General features: G+C 31.3%; 3 protein-coding genes across 15 annotated transcripts; 2 read left to right on the top strand and 1 right to left on the bottom strand.

The window, feature by feature from the left end:
• Nucleotides 1-2,045: 2,045 nt before the first annotated feature.
• Nucleotides 2,046-5,611, top strand: LOC116847395 (U4/U6.U5 small nuclear ribonucleoprotein 27 kDa protein). Of its 2 annotated transcripts, none has more exons than XM_032822348.1 (4): nucleotides 2,046-2,207; nucleotides 2,530-2,637; nucleotides 2,765-2,916; nucleotides 5,228-5,611. In XM_032822348.1, the coding sequence occupies exons 2-4, from the start codon at nucleotides 2,531-2,533 to the stop codon at nucleotides 5,422-5,424; spliced, it is 456 nt and encodes a 151-aa protein (XP_032678239.1). In that variant the 5' UTR covers nucleotides 2,046-2,207; nucleotide 2,530; the 3' UTR covers nucleotides 5,425-5,611. The 2 variants fall into 2 exon arrangements, with proteins under 2 accessions (XP_032678239.1, XP_032678240.1); XM_032822349.1 differs by having other exon boundaries at nucleotides 2,058-2,218.
• On the bottom strand, nucleotides 5,438-16,958 carry LOC116847393 (Fanconi anemia group I protein). 9 transcript variants are annotated; one of them, XM_032822341.1, is made up of 23 exons: nucleotides 16,758-16,958; nucleotides 16,432-16,463; nucleotides 16,217-16,219; nucleotides 15,975-16,142; nucleotides 15,675-15,895; nucleotides 15,393-15,589; nucleotides 14,162-14,298; nucleotides 13,880-14,100; nucleotides 13,039-13,385; nucleotides 11,646-11,778; nucleotides 11,231-11,538; nucleotides 10,920-11,111; nucleotides 9,806-9,963; nucleotides 9,136-9,312; nucleotides 8,903-9,057; nucleotides 8,617-8,813; nucleotides 8,366-8,533; nucleotides 7,891-8,065; nucleotides 7,570-7,786; nucleotides 7,246-7,318; nucleotides 7,016-7,156; nucleotides 6,474-6,572; nucleotides 5,438-6,402 (listed from the first exon to the last, which is right to left on the bottom strand). In XM_032822341.1, exons 1-23 carry the CDS (start codon nucleotides 16,839-16,841, stop codon nucleotides 6,274-6,276), a joined length of 3,732 nt encoding a protein of 1,243 aa, XP_032678232.1. In that variant the 5' UTR covers nucleotides 16,842-16,958; the 3' UTR covers nucleotides 5,438-6,273. The 9 variants fall into 9 exon arrangements, with proteins under 9 accessions (XP_032678232.1, XP_032678234.1, XP_032678235.1 ...); XM_032822343.1 differs by having other exon boundaries at nucleotides 16,432-16,500; nucleotides 16,758-16,908; XM_032822344.1 differs by having other exon boundaries at nucleotides 16,432-16,477; nucleotides 16,758-16,905.
• A 1,979-nt stretch (nucleotides 16,959-18,937) lies between these two features.
• Nucleotides 18,938-23,685, top strand: LOC116847398 (U3 small nucleolar RNA-associated protein 14 homolog A-like). Of its 4 annotated transcripts, none has more exons than XM_032822353.1 (8): nucleotides 18,938-19,092; nucleotides 19,270-19,493; nucleotides 19,576-19,786; nucleotides 20,564-20,890; nucleotides 21,044-21,295; nucleotides 21,397-21,862; nucleotides 21,967-22,730; nucleotides 23,115-23,685. In XM_032822353.1, exons 2-8 carry the CDS (start codon nucleotides 19,396-19,398, stop codon nucleotides 23,568-23,570), a joined length of 2,574 nt encoding a protein of 857 aa, XP_032678244.1. In that variant the 5' UTR covers nucleotides 18,938-19,092; nucleotides 19,270-19,395; the 3' UTR covers nucleotides 23,571-23,685. The 4 variants fall into 4 exon arrangements, with proteins under 4 accessions (XP_032678244.1, XP_032678245.1, XP_032678242.1 ...); XM_032822354.1 differs by having other exon boundaries at nucleotides 18,938-19,493; nucleotides 23,115-23,205; nucleotides 23,354-23,582; XM_032822351.1 differs by having other exon boundaries at nucleotides 18,940-19,493.
• Nucleotides 23,686-24,550: the final 865 nt, after the last annotated feature.

Here is a 24,550-nt window from a genome sequence, read left to right as displayed (position 1 = left end):
AGCTTACATTATAATATTGTCATAAAGTTAGTATAATCTTCAATATTTCAACAAACTTACATGTTGTAAAAACAATACTTGCAAGGTTAAAACAGTGTAACTTTTTACTTTAGAATAATATTTGAAAAATATAATATATATTTTAATAGTTATATAACTTTAATTAATAACATTTTATTAGAAAACAACACCAGATGATTTTATAATCAATAATACAATTTTATAAAATTATCTCATGCATCTGTCACGGTATTATTCTGCCTAACCCACTGCTTGCAATCGTGAGCAGTGTTGCCGGCGGGAAGAAAACTTTAGTACCAGAAAAATGTACCAGATTCCGTCAAAATGTACTAGACTTATGTCCTTTTTTATTTTTGTTCATTGCGTATATCGAACATTATTATTAACTTAAAAAATATAATAAAAAGTTGCCTGAAAATCACAAATATAAATCACAAAAATAACATATATAATATGATATATTCATTCTATCAAATATACAAAAGATTTGTTTAGAACGAAATTGTTTACCTTTTTATGTTATTTATAAAAAAGTAGAAATAATCTAGTTGAAAAGTAGTTTTTAATAACAGTTTACAAATTGTAATTTTGTTACTAAGATGCTAAGCTTATTTTAACTTAATTGACTTTTAATATTAGGTACTACATAGCATTCGCAATGATGTTAAATTATTCTCGTTTCTATATTTCTATGTTTTCTATTTCTACAACATATAATGAGAAGCGAGAATAGAACGACATCTAGCGTCAGTACGAGTGCTGAGCGAAACATAATCATTAGAAGATGAATACACGTTAGGGGAAAAGATTTCTAATTGACTATCTGGGCTGTGTTTTAAAACTCTATTTAACGGGTAAGGTAGTATTTAATGACCAATCAGAATAAAGATAACTACGATTTCTTTGTCATGATCCCATACAGAACAAATATCCAAAATACATCTCATGGATATCTTATAGATATTGCGATATCTACAGGATATCTATGAGATATATTTTGGATATTTGTTCTGTGTGGGATTGATTAATTGAATGTTACTCTACTCGCCGAGTAGGATTTTGGAACGCAACTCTGGTGAACCAAAAAGTACCAAATGTATTAAGACTAGCCCTATTTGTGCCAATTTTATGCATTGTAGTACTAACGTACCAATTGTGAAGAAAAAGTACCAAATCTGGTACAAATATACCAACTTCGGCAACATTAGTCGTGAGACAATGGGCGCATTCAGTAGAAAAAGCGCTCAGTGAGCAATCAACGATTATTGGTTCTTGCTATTAGATCCCTAAATCTAGACCAATTACATTGACAAATTACTCAACTGTTGTGCAACTGTTGAGTCTGCTGAATGCAGCCATTATTAGGGCTGCGTTCTAAAATTCACTGCCAGTACTGCCAGACCTATAGTTTATGTTACGTATACTATAGATTTTCAGTACTGGCAGTGAATTTCGGAACGCAGTCTAGGTAGCTTTGGGTTGTCATATAATCATGAATCATATAATAGTAGTAGATGGTGATGTCTGTAACTTATTTCTGCTCTAGGGAAATGACTCGGAGAAGTATTATCGGAAACATCCAAGGTATCAATCATGAATCTTTTCACGTAAGTTTAATTTTACTATCGATCATATAACTTTTTTCTCTAGCATGAAATCGTGAAAAGTTATTTATAAATATCCTTAAACTTACGTGAAAAGATTCATGATTGATACCCTGGGTGTTTCCGATAATACTTCTCCGAGTCATTTCAACGCACTACTTTCTGCACACCAAAGAACAGTATTCGTACTTAAAGTTCCTGCACATTCGGAACTCAGGCTTCAATTTTTCGGCAGCCGCTTGGTTTGCTAAAAGTTGCAAGTAGTTGCATGATTCTGCTTGTAACTTAAATTAAAGAACGGTCAAGATTTACGCAGTCTGCAGCTTGATGTGCGCAACTGGATGTATGTACAGAACGATTAAATTATGCATCGGATGCTTTGGGTTGTATCGGTTGCGAATAAAAGAACGCACCCTCATAGTCAAAGACTCGAATGACGTTTCCGAACACAGCCTTGGTTGGAACGTAGCTTTGCGCGTTTCTAGTTTATAAACGAAAATTGAAGATCAGGTTAGCAAACCTGTAACGAAGAAGGGCGAAAAACAGAGTTTCTAATTTGCTTGGTTTGCTGTGTAATGTGAGGCAAGTGAAATGTTAGTTTGATTAGAATTTCTTTTGTTTTTTTAATAAATAAATATTAACTAATTAATCTAGTGATATAGCCAGGCATATTGCTAATTATTCACTTTTTATTAGTACTTGCAAATAATTTTCGTAAATTTTATAGTATGCTTGTAGTAATGTAACGACCTAACCTCTTCAGTTTGAACACGAAACTGAGTTTTAAATAGAGATTATTTAAATTTTTTCGTGTATATAGTGGAGCAATTATAATTGTTTAACCAATCTTATTTCTCTTAATTTATTTTGATACTTGTAATTTACGATTTATAATATTTTGTAGAATGGGTCGAAGTCGAACACCATCGCCAGGAAGGCGAAGAGACCGGTCACGGGAACGAGAACGCGATAGAGATCGACGAAGAAGACGATCGCGAGAGAGAAGACGAAGGTAGTATGCTAAAGGAAAAAATAATTACTATCCCAATTTTTATTTCTTATTTGCATTAATGATTCCTCATTTATACAATAATTTCTCATCGTACTAATGAAGTTTTGTATCTTTCAAACACTTGTAGATCAGTAGAACGAGACAGAGTGAAGTCAAGGGACAGAGAACGAGAACGTGAACGAGACAGGCATAGGAGATCATACACCAGATCCAGGTCCAGAGAACGAGATAGATCAAAACATAAACCAAAACCAACAAATGAGCGACCAGTAATTACAGGTATTAATGTTTAGACAGTATGTTTCTTAAAACTACAATATGTTAAGTGTATTGTACAATACAGACAATATTTCTATATACAAGGTGTTTCAGTAAAAATACACAACCTTTTAGAGGCTTCTAGAATAGGGAAAATGGGGAAAATAGGGAAGTTTACTAAAAACTATTATCCTATAGTATAAACTATTTTCCTATAGCACACACTTTTTGAGATATTTATCTCCAAATTAGAGTCTAAAAAGTATTTTTAAAAAATAACTTATATTGCTTATCAAATGTTATAAATGTTTAATAATCTTTGTATTATTTTTGTCTTAAGCAAGAGTTGTTAGAATGGTTTAATATATTTTTGATATTATATCAGGAAGCTGAAGGTCTAACAATCTCTGAATTTCTTAATGTCTAAACTTTGAGGTAAGTAGATTTTTTAATTTTTAGACTTTTTTAGATTTTTCATACTTTAAAAAAAAAATTATTTCAAAACAGCAAATAGTTTTGGAGAAAAATACATTTGGATAGTGAAAGGACAATGGATAAAATGGGCTAACTTTGATCTAAAATTGTAATGTAAGTTACACATATAATCTTACATTTTTTGAATCACTAAATATGATGGTAACATTTTTATCTATCTACACCTGTGGGAAAGTGGTCAAAATTTTTCTTAAAGGGGTTGAAATGAGCTACTTTTAATAGTAATTTAGTTAATGGCAATTTTGTTCTAATTATTTATTATAGTTTAGGTTTCATAATTTTTTCTGAAAACTAAGGAAGCATTCCAGTAAATATAGAATAAAATAAATATAGAATAAAATAACATAAAATGTTAAATTTCGTTATAAGAAAACTCTTGTTGTCCTTTATTCAAACAATAAGATAATTTTATGTGAAACAAAATCAAATTAATCAAATTAAATTTAATTGGAATGAATTTGTCCAAAATCATAACAAATGTTCAAAATGAGAATCTTCTATTCTGATAACTTTCTGTGCACGATGAGCTAAAAGACTACTGCATCTAGCATAATATCTTATTTCTTATTTAATAATCTTATATCTTATTTCTTATTTATTCTTATTTCTTATTTCTTATTTATTATGATTTTGAAAAAATAAAATTTACATTTTCAATTAAATTTAACTTACAATGAACATTAAGTATCAAGACACCTACATGTTTAGAGTAATTTTGATTCACATCTGTTTTATTTAATTCACTTTTTATAAGAAAAAACATGATAATATTCATTTTCCTATGTAGGCTTTAGTTTGTTCACACACTAGGCAGTGCTAAAGTTAGGAAAAACGTTCCCTCATAACTTATATCAAGCAACAGTTCAAAGATCTCGTCCAATAGATTCATAATATATGTATATACATGTGTATGTGTGTGTATATATATATCTGCGGTTTTTATATTTCATACTTTTTTATTAATAATAAAAGAAAAAAAGTTTATAGAGAATGCCAAAGTTTGAAAAAAAAAACATTCTATGATAATCTATATCGTTTAACAGTACTTATGATATAGGTTTTACTGAAACATCTTATTAGAATAAGCTTTATATGCAGGGTTTCTTTGATACTACTAAGAGTGCCTCATGATCAGTGTCTTGTGATTTAACATGTAGATTAGGTCAAACTGAACAAAATTCTTGTATTATTTTGCAAATAACCATGTAAAATTTTAAGTTATTATTTAAAGAAGGCTAGCGAATGATGACGCGTGATACGGCTGTGATTACGAAGGTCGTCGTCGTTTACTTGTAGATTAAGTCAAATTGAACAAAAAAATACTATTTTGCAAATAACCACTTATATTTTTAGTTATTAATTAAAGAGTAATGATGCATTATCGCATGCGATCATTCGCCTATCTTCTTTAATTAATAACTAAAAAAATCTATATGGTTATTTGCAAAGTGGTAGAGGATTTTTAACCTAAAGTACAAGCATATAAAAGCAGGCGACGCTATCACAATCTATCTGCATACGTATCATTTGTGATCCACATCCATCCGCTTTTAATTAATAACTAAAAATTTTATGCGGTTCGCAAAATATTAGAAGAATTTTGTATTCAGTTTGATCTAATCTATGTATACAAGATGTGGGGAGACACTTATTGTTAGATACTATATATAATTATTAATAATCACAATATTTTAAAATACAATATTTAAAATATATTGTATAATATCATTATTTAATAGCATTAAACTATTATTTTTATTAAGCGATATTATTAGTTAATTAATATAATACTAATGATAATTGAAATAAAATATCATAATCATCTTCTATATTACAGAAGCAGATCTTCAAGGTAAAACACCAGAAGAGCAAGAGATGATGAGAATAATGGGATTTTGTGATTTTGATACTACTAAAGGAAAGAAAGTGGAAGGCAACGATGTAGGCGCAGTTCATGTCATCTTGAAAAGGAAATATAGGCAATATATGAATAGAAAGGGTGGATTCAATAGGCCTTTGGATTTTGTCGCATAATTCATAGTGCATCTTTAAAATTACAGTTGTTTTATTTTGTAAGATAACATGGATAATTTATATTTAGAAGATATAATAAAACAATTACTAATATTATTAATATGTAATGATCGAAGTGTGATTGACAAACACGTCATTGTAAGAATAGTATGTTTATATATAATAAAATGCAAATTTTTATATATAATATGCAAAATTACCAATGAGATTTTAGTATGTATTTTATTAAGCCTGTATAAAAAATTTATTTAAAAAAATAGAAAAGAACAATGGACTTATATATTGTGTTAAAACTCGTTATACTTCGTCGCGGTCATGTTAGATTTGTGACATCAGAAGCGAGGAATGACACTGATAAAAGTCGTGTGACATTTCTAAATAAAGACAAATACGGACGAAAGAGTAACTTAAAATCGTTTGAGCACACACTTGTAAAATTTTCTGAAAACTGTTCCTTTCCTCTGACGACCAGTAAATAGTCAGTATAACAAATGTGTAATAAACAGTGATAATAAATAGTATATAATAAATAGTGAAATAAAGCATGCAGACAAAACAGATTTATTTTATGTCACATATCTTATTTCATTATTTATTATATATCTATTTATTGATTATCAAAGGAAAGGGATATCTTTGGGACAATTTTACAAATATGCTCAAATAATCTCAAATATCTCTTTCGTCATTATTTATCTTTATTCAGAAATGATACGCAACTTTTGTCAGTATATTTTATCCCTCGTTTCTGACGTCACAAATCCGACATGGCCGGCGAAGTACAAAGGACTTTAAGGTAATTTGAGGTAGTAAAAATACATAATTTATAAGAGCTGTAGTTATACAATTTTAAGGGTCTGATCTTTTACGTCGTTTTAATGGTGTCGGTCTTGTGGATGATGTGGATGATGCTATAGACACATCCAGATCTGCTTTGGATGTATTTGCATTATCGCGGTGACTATTCTGCGTTTCAAGCTGTTGTAAATATGAAATATACAAGTTAAAGGAGTAATTAAACAGAAAAAAATAATCATCTGTATTCTTACCAGGCTTATATCCATTTTCTCCAATGCTTCTGATAATTGCGTGTTTTTTATACGGAAATCTCGTGTTATGCTGTGTTTTATATAAGTTTCGAGTGGCACCTAAATAAATTTATTATATCTTATTCTCCTATTTTAATATATATATATATATATGTGTGTGTGTATATGTGTGTGTGTCTACCATATATATATATATATGTGTGTATGTGTGTGTGTCTACCATATCGCATAACCTTTTATCAATCTTCTTTAATTAATTTCGAGATTTACTGCGAATATCGCAAAAAACGCGGTATGGGTCTTTTATGTTCACCTCAATCAGTCCTACGTTCCCACAAAAATTGCGAAGGAGAATCTGGGATACCCTGTATACACACGCACACACGCGTACACACACATACATAAAGTGTCTCAGAACAACCTCTGAAGCTCTTGTGAAGACATGGTACGAATTAAGATAAAACAAAAGTTTTGTAGTCTATAAGAGTATATATTTCATTGCTATATATACTAGTATATATATTTTTTAGTAGAATACTCACGCCAGTCTTCTTCTCGAGTAATAGAATCTCCTTATGGAATTGTTCAATCTCGTATACCACTTTTGGTATGATTTTGGTCTCTTTTAAAACTTTATTCCTTTGTACATGTGAATCAGCTTTCGGCTTTCCTTTTTGATTTTCCTGCACATATGTAATATAGATACAGATATATATACGTATCTTACATTATTTGTGTGAAAAATTGAAAACAGTATATCTCACATAGATACCTCAGTATGTGTTATTAAATTGTAAAATGCGGATTTCAATGGTTTCCCGGCCGACTGAATTACTTGAATAAATCTGAAATTGCATAGAGAAAATAGTTATATTGTAAAAAGTACAATGAAAAACAAATTTGTGTACATTGTTTAATATAAATTGTTTAATATAAATATTTTAATGTTCGGAAATTAATTTACGAAGGACGCGGCATCAACTCAGGAGCCAAATTGAATAACTCTCTATACCGTGCAAATTTTAAATATAGGAGAATAAATATTTTAATATTAATATTTTAATACAATATCACACATATAAAGATTTTCTCTTACTTGACTGATTGAAATGCTGCGTTCTGTTTACTGGACTTCGTGTAGAAATATTTGGTAAGATTGCTAAGCATATTGTATAGGTGTTGTAAATTCTTGAACATAAAGTCTGTCGATGGTCCTGGTTTAATAGCAACATCGGCTAAGGTATATAGTATCTGTATAATATGCGTCAACTGTCTGCACAGACTACGTTCCTGCGTTCTCAGCTTTTCTTGATCTGTTTCGTAAATGTATATACGTTATAAAGTTTTAGATTGAACATTTTACTATCGAAATGTATAGATACCAAATTAACTGATATAAATACGAAAGTATACACACGTGCTTCTAAATCCGCACCAGGTGGACAAGCTATGCTCTGTTCGGCTTTAAGTCGCACCAATAGCCATGACACGTTCTCTAATTTTTCTTTCACTGAGTTATTCGCCAAATTATAAAGCTGCAACGCTGTGTCTTCATGCACAATCTTGAATTTATTATTCTCCGGTATCTCAGTCTGTAATACACTAATAAATTTTTAACGAAGCCTTGTGTATGCAATTTCACAGAAAATTAATATACATAAAATCAATTTTCTGAATTTAAAAATCCTATTTTTATATAAAAATTGATTTTCTTTGTTTTTTAAAAATAAAAGTCATATAATCTATAACATATTAATTAAATTATATATTAATATATAATATTGATTAAATATTTAATCAAACAATTTTTTTTAACATTATAAAATAGGTATTGTAACATGATGTATATTGAATTATACATGAATTATATTGTGTACTGATTATATACATACCTTATCGACGCTGCCCACTTTCTCGCATAGCGAAAGAGTGATATCGATTAATAATTCGCCGTACTCTTCATTACGCTCTTCTATCCATAATAAGATTTGAAAAATAATTAAGGAGGATTGAGAATCCATACCCTCCAGTTGTGTGAACTCCATTATCGACTCGAATATCTTATGCAACAGATTTTAATATGCTTTAATGTTCTATTCATTTATTCGATAAAGTTTGATTATTGATTATGAAGAATACCGACTTTGTCGTCGTGTGTCTCATAAAAATTAATTTCTTGCGTCAACTGACGAATAATATCTAGCAGCGTGCAGAATATCTTCTTGGAATTTTCCTCGTGCTCCTCCTTCTCGCCGAAGAACGTTCTGAAGCTTGTTCTTAAAGCGGAAATCATGACCACTAATTGTGCGTTAAGATTATCCGATTGATTTTGGTCGTCAGCTAAAATATAATATTACATACATATTATATATATATTTTTCAGCACATATTAGAAAATATTTTATACACTCATAATTTCAAACACTCACGAACAATATCATTAAGAAAACGCGGTAATTCGGTAGAGAAAGTGGTGCAGATCAGGCAACATAACTCTTTGAAACATTCCAGCGCTAGAATACTTCCTTGTTCATCCATATCGAGTACTTTCTTGAAATCCAATATAATGTGATCGTATAGTAATCTAAATTATAGAAAGAAAGAATTTAAAGTTCACAGAGAGAAGAGAGAAACGTTGTATTCTCTTACAAGTCTCCCTTACTTTCCAATTTTGCAGTAAATTCTCATGTTTTGATCTTTGTGCTTCCGTAAATTGTATTCCGTTAAGGTTTTGACGTTTTGCAAGATTTGCAGCAGCGTTCGCAGTATGTAGTGATAAAAATCATAATAATCTATTAACGCGACTACTTGATCCGCATTTGCCCAAGGAACGGATTTCCTAATAATAATGAATCAGTTATAATATTTTAATTCCTCTTATGTGACTATAAAAATAAAAAAAAAGAAACGAAATAAGTAATATAAGTGCTCTACAATTGATTTTAGGATATAACAATTTTAGTAAGTGTTAATTGTTATATTACGCCAATAAAATTGATTGTAGCACTTACAAACCAAGTATTCCACTTTTTTGTACTTTTTATATGATAATAGATCTATTCGTTTTCAGAGAATTTCTGAACTAATGCACATTAATGCAATAAGTTAGAGTGGAAAAAAGTATATTTGTTTCATTTTAATTTATTATACAAGTGCAGAAGTACTTTGAAAACGAACAAATCTAATAATATATATTGTTATAGTTCAATTTTACAGTTGATTTTGTTTACATTATTCATTTACACATTATTATGATATTGTATTATTATAATAGGTTATAATAGAGTGTACACACACACACACATATATACTACTTACGAAAAGATACTTACAAGTAAAAAAGTGACAAACTTTTGCACACTATAGACAAATCTAAAATACTAGTCGGTAGCTTTATGTTACTCGATCGGCCAGCTTTCTTTATGGTCGTATTATTCGGATCGTTTTGTTTCTTATTTTTGCCTTGACCTTTCTTGGCTTTTGGTACACGCTACGATCAAATAAGCTTTGTATTAATTATCTTCGTAATATTAAGATATAATATGAAGATATTAGACAATGAATTATACAAATATTAGATTAGAGCAAAAGATATAATTTCCTATTAAATTCTTGTAGAAAGACTAGATATTATAAGGGGACAACAGAAATTCTTTTAATATTAAAAAAATACCGATTCGATGTTCATTATAATATAAAGTTATTAATATTTCGGTATTGGATAATTTCGTTTTTTATTTTATTTAATCAACATGATATCCTTTTAGTAGAAAATCTTTTATATCAATCTAACATACCTATTATAAGATCTTTGTAATACATCAAATAAAAGAGAGAGAAAGAAGATCTATAAAATATAATATAAATATAATATAATTTACATATGATATAATAAGATATATTATTAAATAGAATATATAGAAATATATAGAAATAAAAAGATGTATTTATAAAGTGACGCAGTCAAACAGATTTGTAAAATAGTTTGAACGCTTTACTTTTGCTTTAGCAAATAATAAATTATCGTAAAATTTAACGTAACACTCGACTTATCTTTTTAAGCTATTTTTTCTTCTTCAGGATTTGGTCACATTAATTTTACAATTATATTTGTTGATTGTTAAAACAAAAGAAAAGTGCTCGGCCTATTTTACACGTCTGTTTGATTGATTGATTACAAGTGTAATTTATGTATTAATAATAATAATATATTAATAGAATATAATATATATTATTAAAGAAGACCTACATATACATATATATATAAGAAAGTGTTGCAGGATATTAGTTTGACAATTTAAGTAAACACACTGTGTGAATGAGCAAATCTACAATTAACTAAAATCCTGCGACTTGACTCTTACAAACCTTTTATACTTATAAACTCTTATAACTCTTATAAATCTTTTTCCTCTTACACCTGTTTTATAATAAATTATACGTTACCTTCATAAATTCGACCAAGTTCATGTATCCTTTGAACAGATTCTTGACACTTTGCGCGGTCTCTGTGCAATTCACAGACCACGCGCCGATTCTGAAGGATATAAGAGCCTCATAAATCTTGATCGTCGTTAGAACGTTCTGCAATTTTTCCTGCGACTTAACACTGGAATTGTTTAAGTCGAGATTGTCATCCTATCGAAACAAAAATTCTATTGAAGACATTGTCTCAATTTTTTTCTAAGTTTTACAGAATCACTTTTAAAAATTCTAACACATTCTCTTTCAATTAATATCATTTTCTTTCAACTTGCCAGATTTAAATGTTCCGTATCGACTCGTGGCATTCGTCTGCAGAGAGACTCTAAGATAACAGCCAGCTCGTCTACAAGAGACGATTTCAGCAGGGCTGCTTTGATGTAGATCTTTTGTAACACAAATATCAGTTCCGCCAGAGGTTCCTGCGAAATAGCTTGTTCCCCATGCATAGTTGTGCACAGTTCTAGCTTAATGGGCAGTACAACGTTTTCGTCGTCTTCGAAGTATAATCTAAAGTGCGGCAATAACATCTCCAATATGTATTCCGCGGCGTCGACGTTTTTTGACACAACGTCGTACAAACCTGAATGATTGTGTAGTTGATGGTCAGTGATTTTTATTTGGAGCAACGAAATGTATAATATTGTAAATTTTCTCTTATTGTATAATATTGTACTTATATTCACGTACTATTATACAAGTGTAATCGGACTTCATATTCGTGAGTGAAACATTTTCGCAAAATGCCCAACAGGTCGTAAGCTAAACTTCTATTATATCCCGTCTTAGATCTCACTGCTTGTGATCCTCTTTCTAATGTCACCTTAAACAGGGAAAATAATACGTTAATTATATAATATTATTATTAAAATTAACTATATAAATATAATCTAATATTAAAAATAAATATTAATATAAAATATAATTATCACATATTACTCATATATATAATATTAATTAATATATTCATTAATTTAACTTTTAAATATTAAAAACAAAATAAAAATATTATATAATAAAATATTATAATTATAGAATATACACACACTCTCTTTTTCTCTCTCTCTCACAATTAATTTTTAAAATGTCTCATTTTAATTTTAATATCTTGAAAACAATATATTTTTTTAAAAAAAGTATTTAAATGTTTAATAAAAATTACAGAATATCAAGGGAAAAAAATAATAATATTTTTTGAGGTGGCCTTAAAAAATCTTGTTAAGATTAACTCTAATTTTTTAAATGAAATCATATGGTTTTTTTAAATATGAGTGAATTTCTTTAGTCATTTTGCCACAAAAATACTGAGATAAAATAATCGGAAATACGTTTCGAAATATTCTATATACATTTTGTCTCGACACTTTTCAATATAAAATATGAAATATTTCCTAAAGTATATGTTTTTCAATAACCTCACGTTAATATATTTGTACGTAAAATGATGGGCAAAATCGATTGTTGCAAAAAAAAATAAATTTTTAAATAAAATTCCATGCATTTTGCAAATTTATCGACGTATTGTACATTCTATGTACAAAAGTATTATATAAAAGTATTAGTATTCTAGAATCTAAAACTATGTAAATAAATAAGTAAATAAAAAAAAATATATATACAGATGTCTCCTAGACTCTTCTCATGCATTTGTGGTAACGCAGAACGGGTTAAGGTGAACATAAAAGTCCTGTACCGTTTTGTGATATTCGCAGTGATAACCGAGAAATTAATTGTGAAGATTAAGGAAAAGCACGCGCTGCATGATAGAGGAAGGATAGTGGAAGAACAACGCACTACTGCCTGTGCTTATATCGTTGCGCTCCTACGTTTTGCCTCCGCGTGGTACGGCAAAGAATAAATAATAAATAAACAAAAATAAAATAATAAATTATAGTATAAATAATACATAAAAATAGAATATAAATTATAGAATATAACTATAGAATATGAGAAAAAGAGAGATATTGATTATATAGTATTATATAGTGTTAGTATAATTATATATTAGTATAATTATATTATACAGTATTAGTAGTAGTAGTACTAGTAAAAGATATGTGAAGGACTAACGTGCAATCGATACCTGGGTCAAGATAGAACTCCCGCTGATCGACGTTGAAGTAACACACTGGCTCGAGCTCAACGCGGGGCCGCTCAACGAATGATTCTTCAAGTTCTTCAACATTTCCAACAGGCCGCTAATCGCCATTTGCCGATTAAACGTACCCTTTCTATAGAGAGTCATCCTTAATGTTAAGACTGCTTGTTCTCTGATATCGGCTGAAGCGTTTATCAATGGAAATATCGCAGAAATAATGAAGATGGAAACCTCTCCGGGCACAGACGAGATTTGATTGAGGAAGTTTATTACGGAATCCTTCTGTTCCAATACGAGAATCGGCAATTTGCGGCACATGTACGTTAAACAATCTGCAAATGAATATTACTTATACTGTTAATTATATATTAATACTAATCAAAGATGAATAGCATGTTAATTTTTTAAGTTCCGGATTTTCATTTCGAAAATTTAGTGTTATTTTAACAGAGGATTATTATTTTAACAGAGGATTTTAACAGATTGGTTTAAATAGTATTTCAAAAGTTTAATTTTAAAAATGATTTCAACAGAAGAAATTCAATATTTTTATTATCAGAAATTAGAAAAAAAAATGAAATAAAAACGATTTTTTAAAGATAAATGAACTGTATATATTATCATACATTTAATAGAACAAAAGTTCCATCAAATAATATAGATAAATTAATCAAAATATTTTTATTTTGACGATCCACGTATCTTTAATGATATATTTAACAAAAATATATTGTACCTTTAAGGATACGCGCCGAGTCAAAAGGTTTATCAATGATACTAATACGATATTAATATACGATGTCACAATAATATTGTAAGATCTTACCAGTGTATTGAGAAATATATAATCCACCTGCGATAATTTTATCGATCAGCGTTTGGAGCACAGTTGCGACAGTTTCATGATGTTTCCTCATAATCCTCTGGAGTACTTTTACACCAATTTGACACAAAGGATGCGCGTTTGTTTTCGATTTCTGTTCTGTAGCCATAAGAACGAATGCGAGATCTACGAGCCCTTTCAGTACTAAATGCCGATCCTTCTCACTATTGAAGAATTTAATATTAAATTTTTTATATAATATGATACACCTTAATACAAATTTACCTGGCATCTATGATGTTTACCATCACAGTCATTATACTGCAGGAATCGGGGATCAATTTTCTCAACCACACGCTGTTCTTCCGTCTATTGTCGTTCTCATTCCGTTTGCTCATAATTGCATGCAGTATTTCGAAAACCTGCAATATATTTATTAGCATTCGAAGATTATAAGAAACGTCAATATAATAAAAATCAATATAATTAAAACTTAAATAAAGCAATATTAATTAATCTCAATCATTAAGATCGCAAAAATAGCAGTAACAATAGCAAAAAAGACAGAAATGTTTTTAGCAAAACTGTTTTCTAAAAAACCATTTATTGACCGTTTCTTACAAAATATATTTTTAACAATGTGGAAAATATAAATATCACTGACAAAGTTAGGAAAATTATTTACCATGATTAAACTACCTATAGTAACATTATTAGCAAAAATGATATTCTCAAATGCTTTCAACGAAGTTAAGAAATAGTTAGGGAAGTTGTTATCAGCAAATATATGCTATACACAAATTTGACAATTTTAATAGTATGATTGGTCAAGTCATAACCTTAGTTATTAACAATATTGCTAACATTATCCAGTTCAATTTCTTGCAAACAACATGTGCTTTCAGTATAATGTTTTGGACAATGTTGGTGAGAGATAAAGCAATAAAAAATGCTACCAAAATAAGTAACTTTTATTAACATTTGTTTCTCTCAAAATGTTGGAAACAAATGTTTGGAAACTTTTGTTATTTTAAATTGTAATTGTTTGGAAATATGTTCCATGTTAAAATTTTTCACTCCAAAATAACAAATAGTATAATTGACTTATTTTATAACGTAAATAATTTGTTAGAAAGATTTGTTTTCAGCAATTTTAAATGAAACAATCTACATTTGCCAGTAAAGCCTAATCTACATTGTGTTCTTTGCTTCCTGTTTCTTATTCTATCTTTTTTTAGTTTAAAGTCCAATCCATAATATATTTTTTGTTTCCTGTTTCTTGTTTACTATCTTTTTCTGGCTAAAATTTAAAAGTTTCAGTTAGAGATAAAAAGAAAAAAACAGGACGCAAAAAGCATATTATAGATCTGGGCTAAGGCTTAAGGTGTAAGTCAGAAAGGGATAAAGAAAAAGAAACAAGAAGCAAATAACATATTGTAGATCAAGCTTAACACTGCTAGAAACACATATTATTAGCAATGTTACTGCTGGTATAAACCAGCCTTAAAGTAGTTACCTGATCTTCACAGACAGAAGCAACTGTGAGCAACACCGAAAACATAAAGGGCTCCAATATAGCTTCAGGAGCATTCAATACATTTTTAGAGTAGCGAATGTAGTCCCTTATATGCTGATGATTTAATTGTGCTGCTTGATATATGTGATATAACACTGTACTTTCAATATCTTGAATTTCCTTAACACTTATAGTATCTGTGATAAAAAAGAAAATCAAAAGCGATCCAAACAAATGCATTACATCTCTTCAATCTAAATCTCAGAGATATATTCTCCTTACCAATAGTCTCGAAGGTATCTGTATCATCGGAATTAGCCTGAGAAAAGCGTAGTGTAAAGTACCTACGCAGTGCCTCTAAGAGATACTTACTATCCTGATTATTACAGAGTCTTAATGCCTGATGCACAAAAGGAGGCAACTCTTCAAGAGGTATGTTTTGTAATCTTGTGCATAGCACATTGATCACCAAGGCATGATCTTCTTTTTCTAAAGACATATCTCTAAACGCAAGACAGTCAGCTTGTTAACTATGTGCATTTACTTCTATTTTTTCTTTTCATTAAAGATAAGAATATTTACCTGAACATCATTGCCAACGAAGGCATGATTTCTGTATTCCATTCACTGTTACATATGTTGTTGATAATGAGAGATTTGTACTTAGATCCAGAAACTTCTCCATTCATATAATTAATATATTTCTCTTCCTCCAGCACTTCCAGAAGAACAGGCAGTAGATCTTTCCAACTGAAATATTTAAGAAAGTTAATTTTCTATTTAGCTCTGATAAATTTACAAATGAGATTAATTTTTTTTAATACCTTCTGAAATCATCATCATTATTGCGGATGCTAACCAGACAAAATTCCACCAATTTAAGTAGATGTAGTTTTGGATAATTAGGGAAATCAATTACTATTCTATTGACAATGTCATTCACATGACTAATTGAGAGTTTAGCTTTAGCCAAAGCTTTCAAGGTGGACTCTACTAATTTAAGTCTCTTTGAATACAAATTTTCAGATTCTGAACATACTTGTAAGATCTCATCCAGTAGCTTGGAAATGTCTGGATCACAAATCCTGTTAGATATTATTTTTACAAACTAAAAACAATTGTTTACTTAATATTGTTTTGTTTGAAAAAAACTTGTTTTTAATTTTATAAATATAAATAATTATAAATATAAATATAAATATAAATATAAATATAAATAATTTTATAAATATAAATATATATATTTATATATATATATATATACATATATATATATAAATATATATATATATTTTATATATGTATATATATAAAATAAAACTACACAGAAATAAAAATAAGTTTGTGCTTTTAAAATTCGTTTACCTCATCGGTTGATGTCTCTTGCACGAATTTGTGCAATTGCTCTTGGTTTTTTTGACTGAGTAAACCGTCGAGTTTTGCACTCATTTTCCTTTTCTTTAATACAATAAATTAAGTATGCAATATTTCATTCGCCGGAGAGAAACATTCGTTCTTTCTAACGTTTAACCATAACAACAACTTTTCGCGCCGTTATGAGTCATTTTTCACTTTACAAGAAAGAGAGGAGAGGCTTATGGAGGATTCACACCCCGTCCGATGTCCGACGTACGATATCCAATAGCAGAACAGCTTTCCAATGGAGAATTGAATTTTTTAATAAAAAGCTGTTCTCTTATTGGATATCGGACATCGTACATCGGATATTGGACGCGGTGTGAATCCTGCATTAAGGTTAATATTGGGCGCATTCAGTAGAAAAAGCGCTCAGTGAGCAATCAACGATTATTGGTTCTTGCTATTAGATCCCTAAATCTAGACCAATTACATTGACAAATTACTCAACTGTTGTGCAACTGTTGAGTCTGCTGAATGCAGCCATTACATGCGTCGTACGATAATGGCTCCTGCACACAGGACGCGGTAATGTTTGCCGTGCGGCGGAAGTTCGCGTGACAGCCAATCAATATGCTGCTTTCCATAATAACCTTCTAGCTCTTACGGAAAAACAACATATTGATTGGCTGTCACGTGGACTTTCGCCGCGCGGCAAGCATTACCGCGTCCTGTGTGCAAGAGCCATAGGACGTAAGCAGTGAGCGAATCAGCCAATCACAGTCATTGATTCTTGAACCGTAAGAAGAATCAACGACTATGATTGGTCAATTTGTTTACTGCTACGTCTTACTGCTTAAGTTTTTCTGTATGCGGCCCTTAAGCCCATTCTACAATTGCGTAAGCGTAGTCGTGAACGTAAGAGTCAACCAATCCGAATGTTTTATTCACTGATTGCTTTACTCTGATAGGTTGTCGTAATCACTTACAACCACTTACAACCACGTTCACGCAATTCTAGAATGGGCTTTATGGAATAGAAATTCCGGGTCATAATAAACCCAGCAGCACACGATGCTTGTTTTCATGCTGGATTACTTGTTGGATGGAAATACTCTGTTCTGATTGGTGCATTTCTGAAGATGGATCAATCAGAATAGAGTATTTCCACCTAGCAAGCAATCCAGCACGAAAACAAGCATCGTGTGCCGCTGGCTTTAAAAGAAGAAAAAGAAGAAGCGTGAGAATGTCAACTGGCAGTCCATACTTAAGCCAGCGGCGATGCTTGTTTTTATGCTGGATTGCTTGCTGATTGGTGCATTTCTGAAGATGGATCAATCAGAATAGAGTATTTCCACCTAGCAAGCAATCCAGCACGAAAACAAGCATCGTGTGCCGCTGGCTTTAAAAGAAGAAAAAGAAGAAGCGTGAGAATGTCAACTGGCAGTCCATACTTAAGCCAGCGGCGATGCTTGTTTTTATGCTGGATTGCTTGCTGATTGGTGCATTTCTGAAGATGGATCAATCAGAATAGAGTATTTCCACCTAGCAAGCAATCCAGCACGAAAACAAGCATCGTGTGCCGCTGGCTTTAAAAGAAGAAAAAGAAGAAGCGTGAGAATGTCAACTGGCAGTCCATACTTAAGCCAGCGGCGATGCTTGTTTTTATGCTGGATTGCTTGCTGATTGGTGCATTTCTGAAGATGGATGGAAATACACCAATTAAAACAGAGTATTTCCATCCAGCAAGCAATCTAGCACAAAAACAAGCATCGTGTGCCCCTGGCTTTATATTAGGTTTGTTCTTTTCAACCGAACTAGTGCTGCACTAGAACTGCACTGGTTCGGAACTAGAACTAGCAAGTACAGCAAAAGTTCATAGGTTCAGACACACCAGATAGAATGGAAAAGAACGCCATAGAAACAATATGACGTAACACATAATTTTAGATGCAAATAATTCTTCAGATGAAGAATTTACTGTACTTGCATTAATGTATGTGTCTCAATTGCTCGCAGAACCTATCTGGGATATTGCCTTCATTCCTTTTAATTTTTGCAATATTTATCTCTTCCATCTTTATAGATCTGTTCTTTTCACCTGAACTACTTGCACTGGTACAGTAACTTTTACCCTTGCACTGCACTGCACTGCTTGCACTAACTCCAGACTCAGTGCAACTAGTTCAGTGAACTCTTGCATTAAGTTCTGCTGCACTAAGTTCTGCTGCACGTTGGAAAGAACAGTAACCTCTGACGTTACTTCTGCTAGAAAACGCACCAGTGTACACTTCTTGAATTAGTGCAAGAAGTTCAGCTGGGAAGAACAAATCTGTAGTCAAAGGTTTGACCATGTTCAGACCTGATTTTTTTGGAATTTGTACCTCGATATCTTGGGCGAATAGACAATAGATATAAATCTGAGTCCAAGTAAAATAAGAAGAAGAAGAATATAATCTTATGTGATTGCGTGAATAATTGACCTAAATCTTTGCAAAAGTGCAACGTGATTTATTTTTAGGTTATGTATATTACTGTATGCAGCGAAAGAACATTTACCTAACTTCAATTAATATGCAAACCTAGATTGACTAGGTTAAGTTTATATTGTTACTGCAGAAAATATTAAATTAATGCGATTGCAAAGATGAGTGACTTAGAAATCGCGTACAATAGTGATCAGGAAGTTTCGGAGAATCACTCGAAACTCGTCGAAGCTGTAACACAGCTTGATAAAAAGCAAAGGTGAAAAGAATTTTGCATTAATAAGCTTGCCACTAATTTTACAGATCTGAATGTTTTTATTTTTCTTTACTTCTTTTTGTAGAGTAAATAAAGCGGAAAGGAGTGAGCCCACTTTAGAGGTCTCAGAGTTCCATCTTGTAAAAAGGGCAACCAACAAGGATGCCGTACAGGTTCGAGATCTGGTTAAATCATTGGGACAGAAAGGATATCAAAGCCAAATTACAAAAAAGCTTCGATCTATTCAAAAATGCAAAACTATTTCCAAGCCATTGGAAAAACCAACTGCTGAAAAGGTAAATTGTCAAGCTATTTGACGTAATGTATATATATATGCAACTTGATATTTGCGACTTTCTAATGTGAACATGTATCCTCTATTATCTATAAAAATTCACATTTTACTAAATAATGTTTTTTTTAAATAAATATCAAGGACAATAAGAGCCAAATCGTTGGTGTTAAACACTTATGATTTATGTATAATCAAATAAGAAAATTAAAATAAATTTTTATTCGTTATAAATAAAAGTCTTATTTCTGAAATTATTCATGAATATATATTATATATATGTGCATAAAAAAAATCGAACTAACAGCTTGAATTCTCAATTGGATATTGAAGAGTTAAGTAATGTTTATTTTCCTCTATTGAATTTAATCCATGATAGACGGCTCTAAGATCGGCCTATCTGTTTACAATATCTGTTTTGATTGCGGGTTGTTCTTATTCCTTTATAACACGAAATATTGGCTTTTGTAAACTCACTATCTGTGTTTCTATTCTTTGACTGTTGGATTGTTGGAGCTCTCCATTGTTCATATCTTTGGTAAGAATGTTTTTAATTTTTGCAAAATTTTTAACTATGCGACTTTTTTCTATACTTGCGGTTTTTCTAGTCTTGCGATTTGTGAGTTTGTTTGAGTAGCTTACAAACACTGATGTGACGGATTTGACAACTCCAAAAACCAAAACAAACATTATTTCACATTGCAAAAGCTCCAAATATCTAATTTAATAAGAGAATTTATATAAGACAAAACAAAGTTGTATCAATTTAAATCACTTCTAGGTAAAAATGAGATTTGGTTTTGAACGTACTCTGAAGGATCTATCAAGATGGAATGCTATAGTCGCTAAAAATAGAACGGCAACACATTTAACTTTTCCACTGAGAACTCCTAAGCAAAAATTGAAAATTGACTCCCCAGCAGATTTCATAAATCATCTTAGATTTAAGTCTGATTTACAACGAAAGTTGGAAGAATTAGATCCAAAACTAAAAGAACCTCTACCTCAGGAGAAGGAGAAAAGAGATAATGAAGAAGAAAAATCCCAAATGACATTGAAGGACATGAAGAAGAAAAGAAGCGAAACTGCCAAATATAGGGCACAGCAGGTAAAACAAAAATATTCATAATGCAATTATCTAGAAATTATCAACAACAGAGAAAGTAGTCCAAACTAAACTAATAACCTAAACTAATAACCATAACTAATAAACTAAACTAGAGGTTGTTTCTTATTGTTCTTTTACTTCTTTTACTTTTAGTCGTATCAAGAGGCGAAGGCGCATCGTCAACGTAAGATCAAAAGCAAAAAGTTCCATCGTATAGAGCGGAAGAAGAGAGACAAGGAACAGTTGGTGGAGTTTGAGAAATTGCAGAAAACTGATCCGGAAAAAGCCTTGACAATGTTGGAACAATTGGACAAGAGTCGTGCGGAAGAACGAATGTCGCTGAGACATAAGAGCACTGGTCAATGGGCCAAGAATAAACAGATCAGAGCTAAATATGACAAGGAAGTGAGTATCTTTTCTTCATCTAAAACTCGATAAGAAAGATTAATTTTTAATGAGAATCATTAATTATTGAAGAACAATATATTAACGTATTTTATTATTAGACTCGACAGGAGCTTGCCAAGCAGTTGTCTATTGGTAGAGACTTGACACAAAAAGTCAGGTTAGCTTCCGATAATGACGAAGATAAAACGTCCTTTACGTTTGCAAATATAGTTGAGGAACCACCTAACAATAGCGAAATGGTGTCTGAAGTCAATGATTTGATTGAAAGTTATCGGAAGTATCGTGATAAGAAGAAATCCGAAGGAGAAACTGCCGCGAAGGTTGACAGCAAATCCAAGTCGCCTGCCAACAAATTAGATGAAGATAAGAAATCGTATACAAAGACAGAGTCTGAAGTTAGTGAATTTGCTAAAGATTGTTTGAAGCGCCGCGATAGAAAGGACGAGGAATCCAAAGAAGAGAGTGTCGCGAAGGTTGATAGCACATCCAAATCATCTGTCAACAAATTAAACAATATATCAAATGATATGTTAGAAAAACAGATTTCTGAGCCAAATAAAGCAAGTACGTACTTATTCGTTTTCAATAAAATTTATAAGATAACTACGCTTTTACATTATATAATAATATATTGATTATCTTTAATATATTCCTTTTTTTAATTCTAGATACAATTGCTTTTGCTGTCACTTCTTCAAATCAAAAGACTAAAGAATCTACCAAAGTCAAAAAAGCAAGTAAAAAAGTGAGTACGAGCTGTACTGTAATTTCGGATGAGATAGTTTCGAAAAAGGAAAAAGCGAAATTATGTAACAAGAAGAACAAAATTAAGGTGAAAAATGAGCATAATGTAGAACTTACCTCCACGTGGCATGTCGAAGAATTGCAGTGCAATAAGAAAATGGACTCTAAAACGCCTAAAGTAGCAGACATAGACGATATGTTTGATTCCGTGGAAGAAAACATAAAATATAAAGTCAACTTGAAGATGCACAGAATAAAAAGGAAACTTGAGACAGAGAACAAAGTAAATAAGCGCAAGAAGAAGGCGAATAAAGAGAACGAGAACTATATGCCAAATCTGGAATTTAAAGATTATAAACAGAAACCCATATTGGATCTTCCATTAGAGGAAACCGCTTGTAAGGAAAATTCACAGAACACAGATTTGACGACCTTAAAGACAATAATGAACACTGAGCAAGAACCCACAACTAAATCAAATAGTTACGTGGGGGAAATCAATCTGCAGAATCCTCATTCGATGAACACAAAGTCGAAGCATCTAAAGACGGAAATACCGGATTTAGATGTAGATGAGGAGGACGTGCTGGATAACGATGAACAGGAAGAAAACTTTGATAGATTCATAGACGAAGTAATGGAAAATAGCGATGCCGAGAAGGAATTCAGAAAGGAGAAAGAAGAGGAGGTATGTAAAATATTTTAAACGATTGTTTGTATACGACAACCTTGCGATGCTATTTACAATTGCATTAATGAAGAAATTAAGAATTTTGCTATTATTTAATATTCAAGATTTTCATTTTACACTTTTGATTATATTTATTAGCATGATACCAAGTGCGATGATGTGCGTGGTTTTTACTTCTGCTTTAATTTATATTTTAATAAAATATTTTAATCCTCGCAACTTTTACACATTCTGTACTAGCTTTCATTGACTTTCTTTAATACTTAATTCTATCTCACACATACAAAGAGCTCTTTAAAATATCGTTATTTTAATTGAATATCAGCAAATTATATATATGACAAGAATTAATCTAAAATTTAATACCCAAAATACTTTTAGATTAAGAATTCGCAACCAGAAACTATTAACACGAGCTTACCTGGATGGGGAAGCTGGGCGGGAACAAACATCAAGAAAAGCAAAATGAGACGTAAGAACAGACGATTTATACTAAAGTTTCCCAAGAACGTGCCGCGTAAAGACGAAAATAAAGGCGATGTGATAATCTTCGAGGGTGAGAATCAGAAGTTAAAAGAGCACCTTGTCAGTGAACTGCCATATCCATTTACTACCGTTAAGGATTTTGAAGCGAGCATCAGAGCTCCTCTGGGTAGAACCTTTGTGCCAGAGAATGCTCACAGACGATTGATTCAACCATCGCTGGTTACTAAATCCGGTCAATTGATTGAACCCATGACTGAAGAAATGTTATTAGAGAAGCAACCGATGGTGAAACGACGTATCGATAAACAGAAAAAGAACAGCATGAAGAACAATAAAATAAAACACGAGTAGGATGTAATAGTGTAAAATAATATCCCTTGTACTGAGAATTAATTAAGTTGCATTGACAACCTTTGTTATGATTTGTAAAACTAGTTCTATAAAATAATCAACATCATTAATCTTTCACAATTATTTTATGTGTTATATATATATATATATATATATATATATATATATATATATATATATATATATATATATATATATTATGTATTAAATGTGCAATATATTTATTGCACATATATATAACGATTGATCTCTTATAAGAATTGACCTGTCAATAAGATGCTTCTCCAACTTTTTTTATATAATTACATAATGAAAATATTGAATATCGAAAGTTTTAATTTTCCATGAAGTTAGCAGCGCGTAATCGATCGTAATCGATTGATCACTCGATCGTGCGAGAGCGCACTCAAGAACTAATTAGAATTAGAGGAGAATGGCAAGATATGTTCGAACGAGTTCGGACCTTGTGATTTTTTGGAACGTGCCTTGGAATTTTTTAAGACATTTTTAAAACTTTTTTTAACTCTCGAAATATATCAAATCGGAATAATGGCGTTGGGGCATAACTCTTAGAAAGGCCTGGAGCCAAATATTGAAGTTGAAGAGGAGAATAGCGTTGGGGCAAATTTCCTAGGGAAGCCTGGAACCAAAGTTGAAGAAAAAGAAGAAAATTAATTAGATCTTTAGTTTGCTGTTTGTTATAAACATCTCGATAGCTGATTGATACCAAAAAATCGAATAAACTGCGTCGAGTCGGAAAATCGAGTCGAGGACTCTTTTGAGTCCTTAGGTGTAGAACGTTGCGTGAAGTTGCTATACATTGCGCTTCCCGATCTTGCTTATCGGTGATTGGCGCGGGATTAGTTCCGCCTGCTGCCGTAGGCAGCGCCACTCTGCAGACGCACGCGAGCTGTGCAGCGAGCAAGACGACGGTTTCTCGGAGGAAAAGGAGGAATCTTACGTGCGCTCGCCAACACCAG

This window comes from Odontomachus brunneus, unplaced genomic scaffold (genome assembly GCF_010583005.1).
Source record: "Odontomachus brunneus isolate Ranch 3 - 2012 unplaced genomic scaffold, Obru_v1 Obru_scaffold_077, whole genome shotgun sequence".
NCBI lineage: Eukaryota > Metazoa > Arthropoda > Insecta > Hymenoptera > Formicidae > Odontomachus > Odontomachus brunneus.
The sequence above is the reverse complement of the archived record's forward strand: the minus strand, read 5'-3'. Positions and strand labels throughout refer to the sequence as shown.

Bases quoted from the DNA above. Each gene is read 5' to 3' on its own strand.
- LOC116847398 (XM_032822353.1), top strand. From the start codon at position 19,396: ATGAGTGACTTAGAAATCGCGTACAATAGTGATCAGGAAGTTTCGGAG. The intron at 19,787-20,563 runs GTAAATTGTCAA...AATCACTTCTAG, and splicing joins AAAAACCAACTGCTGAAAAG to GTAAAAATGAGATTTGGTTT. The intron at 22,731-23,114 runs GTATGTAAAATA...AAATACTTTTAG, and splicing joins GAAAGGAGAAAGAAGAGGAG to ATTAAGAATTCGCAACCAGA.
- LOC116847395 (XM_032822348.1), top strand. From the start codon at position 2,531: ATGGGTCGAAGTCGAACACCATCGCCAGGAAGGCGAAGAGACCGGTCA. The intron at 2,638-2,764 runs GTAGTATGCTAA...AAACACTTGTAG, and splicing joins TCGCGAGAGAGAAGACGAAG to ATCAGTAGAACGAGACAGAG. The intron at 2,917-5,227 runs GTATTAATGTTT...TCTATATTACAG, and splicing joins TGAGCGACCAGTAATTACAG to AAGCAGATCTTCAAGGTAAA.
- LOC116847393 (XM_032822339.1), bottom strand. From the start codon at position 16,841: ATGAGTGCAAAACTCGACGGTTTACTCAGTCAAAAAAACCAAGAGCAA. The intron at 14,299-15,392 runs GTAACTACTTTA...AATATATTGCAG, and splicing joins CTTCTGTCTGTGAAGATCAG to GTTTTCGAAATACTGCATGC. The intron at 7,319-7,569 runs GTAAGAGAAAAT...ATGCAATTTCAG, and splicing joins GCAGCATTTCAATCAGTCAA to ATTTATTCAAGTAATTCAGT.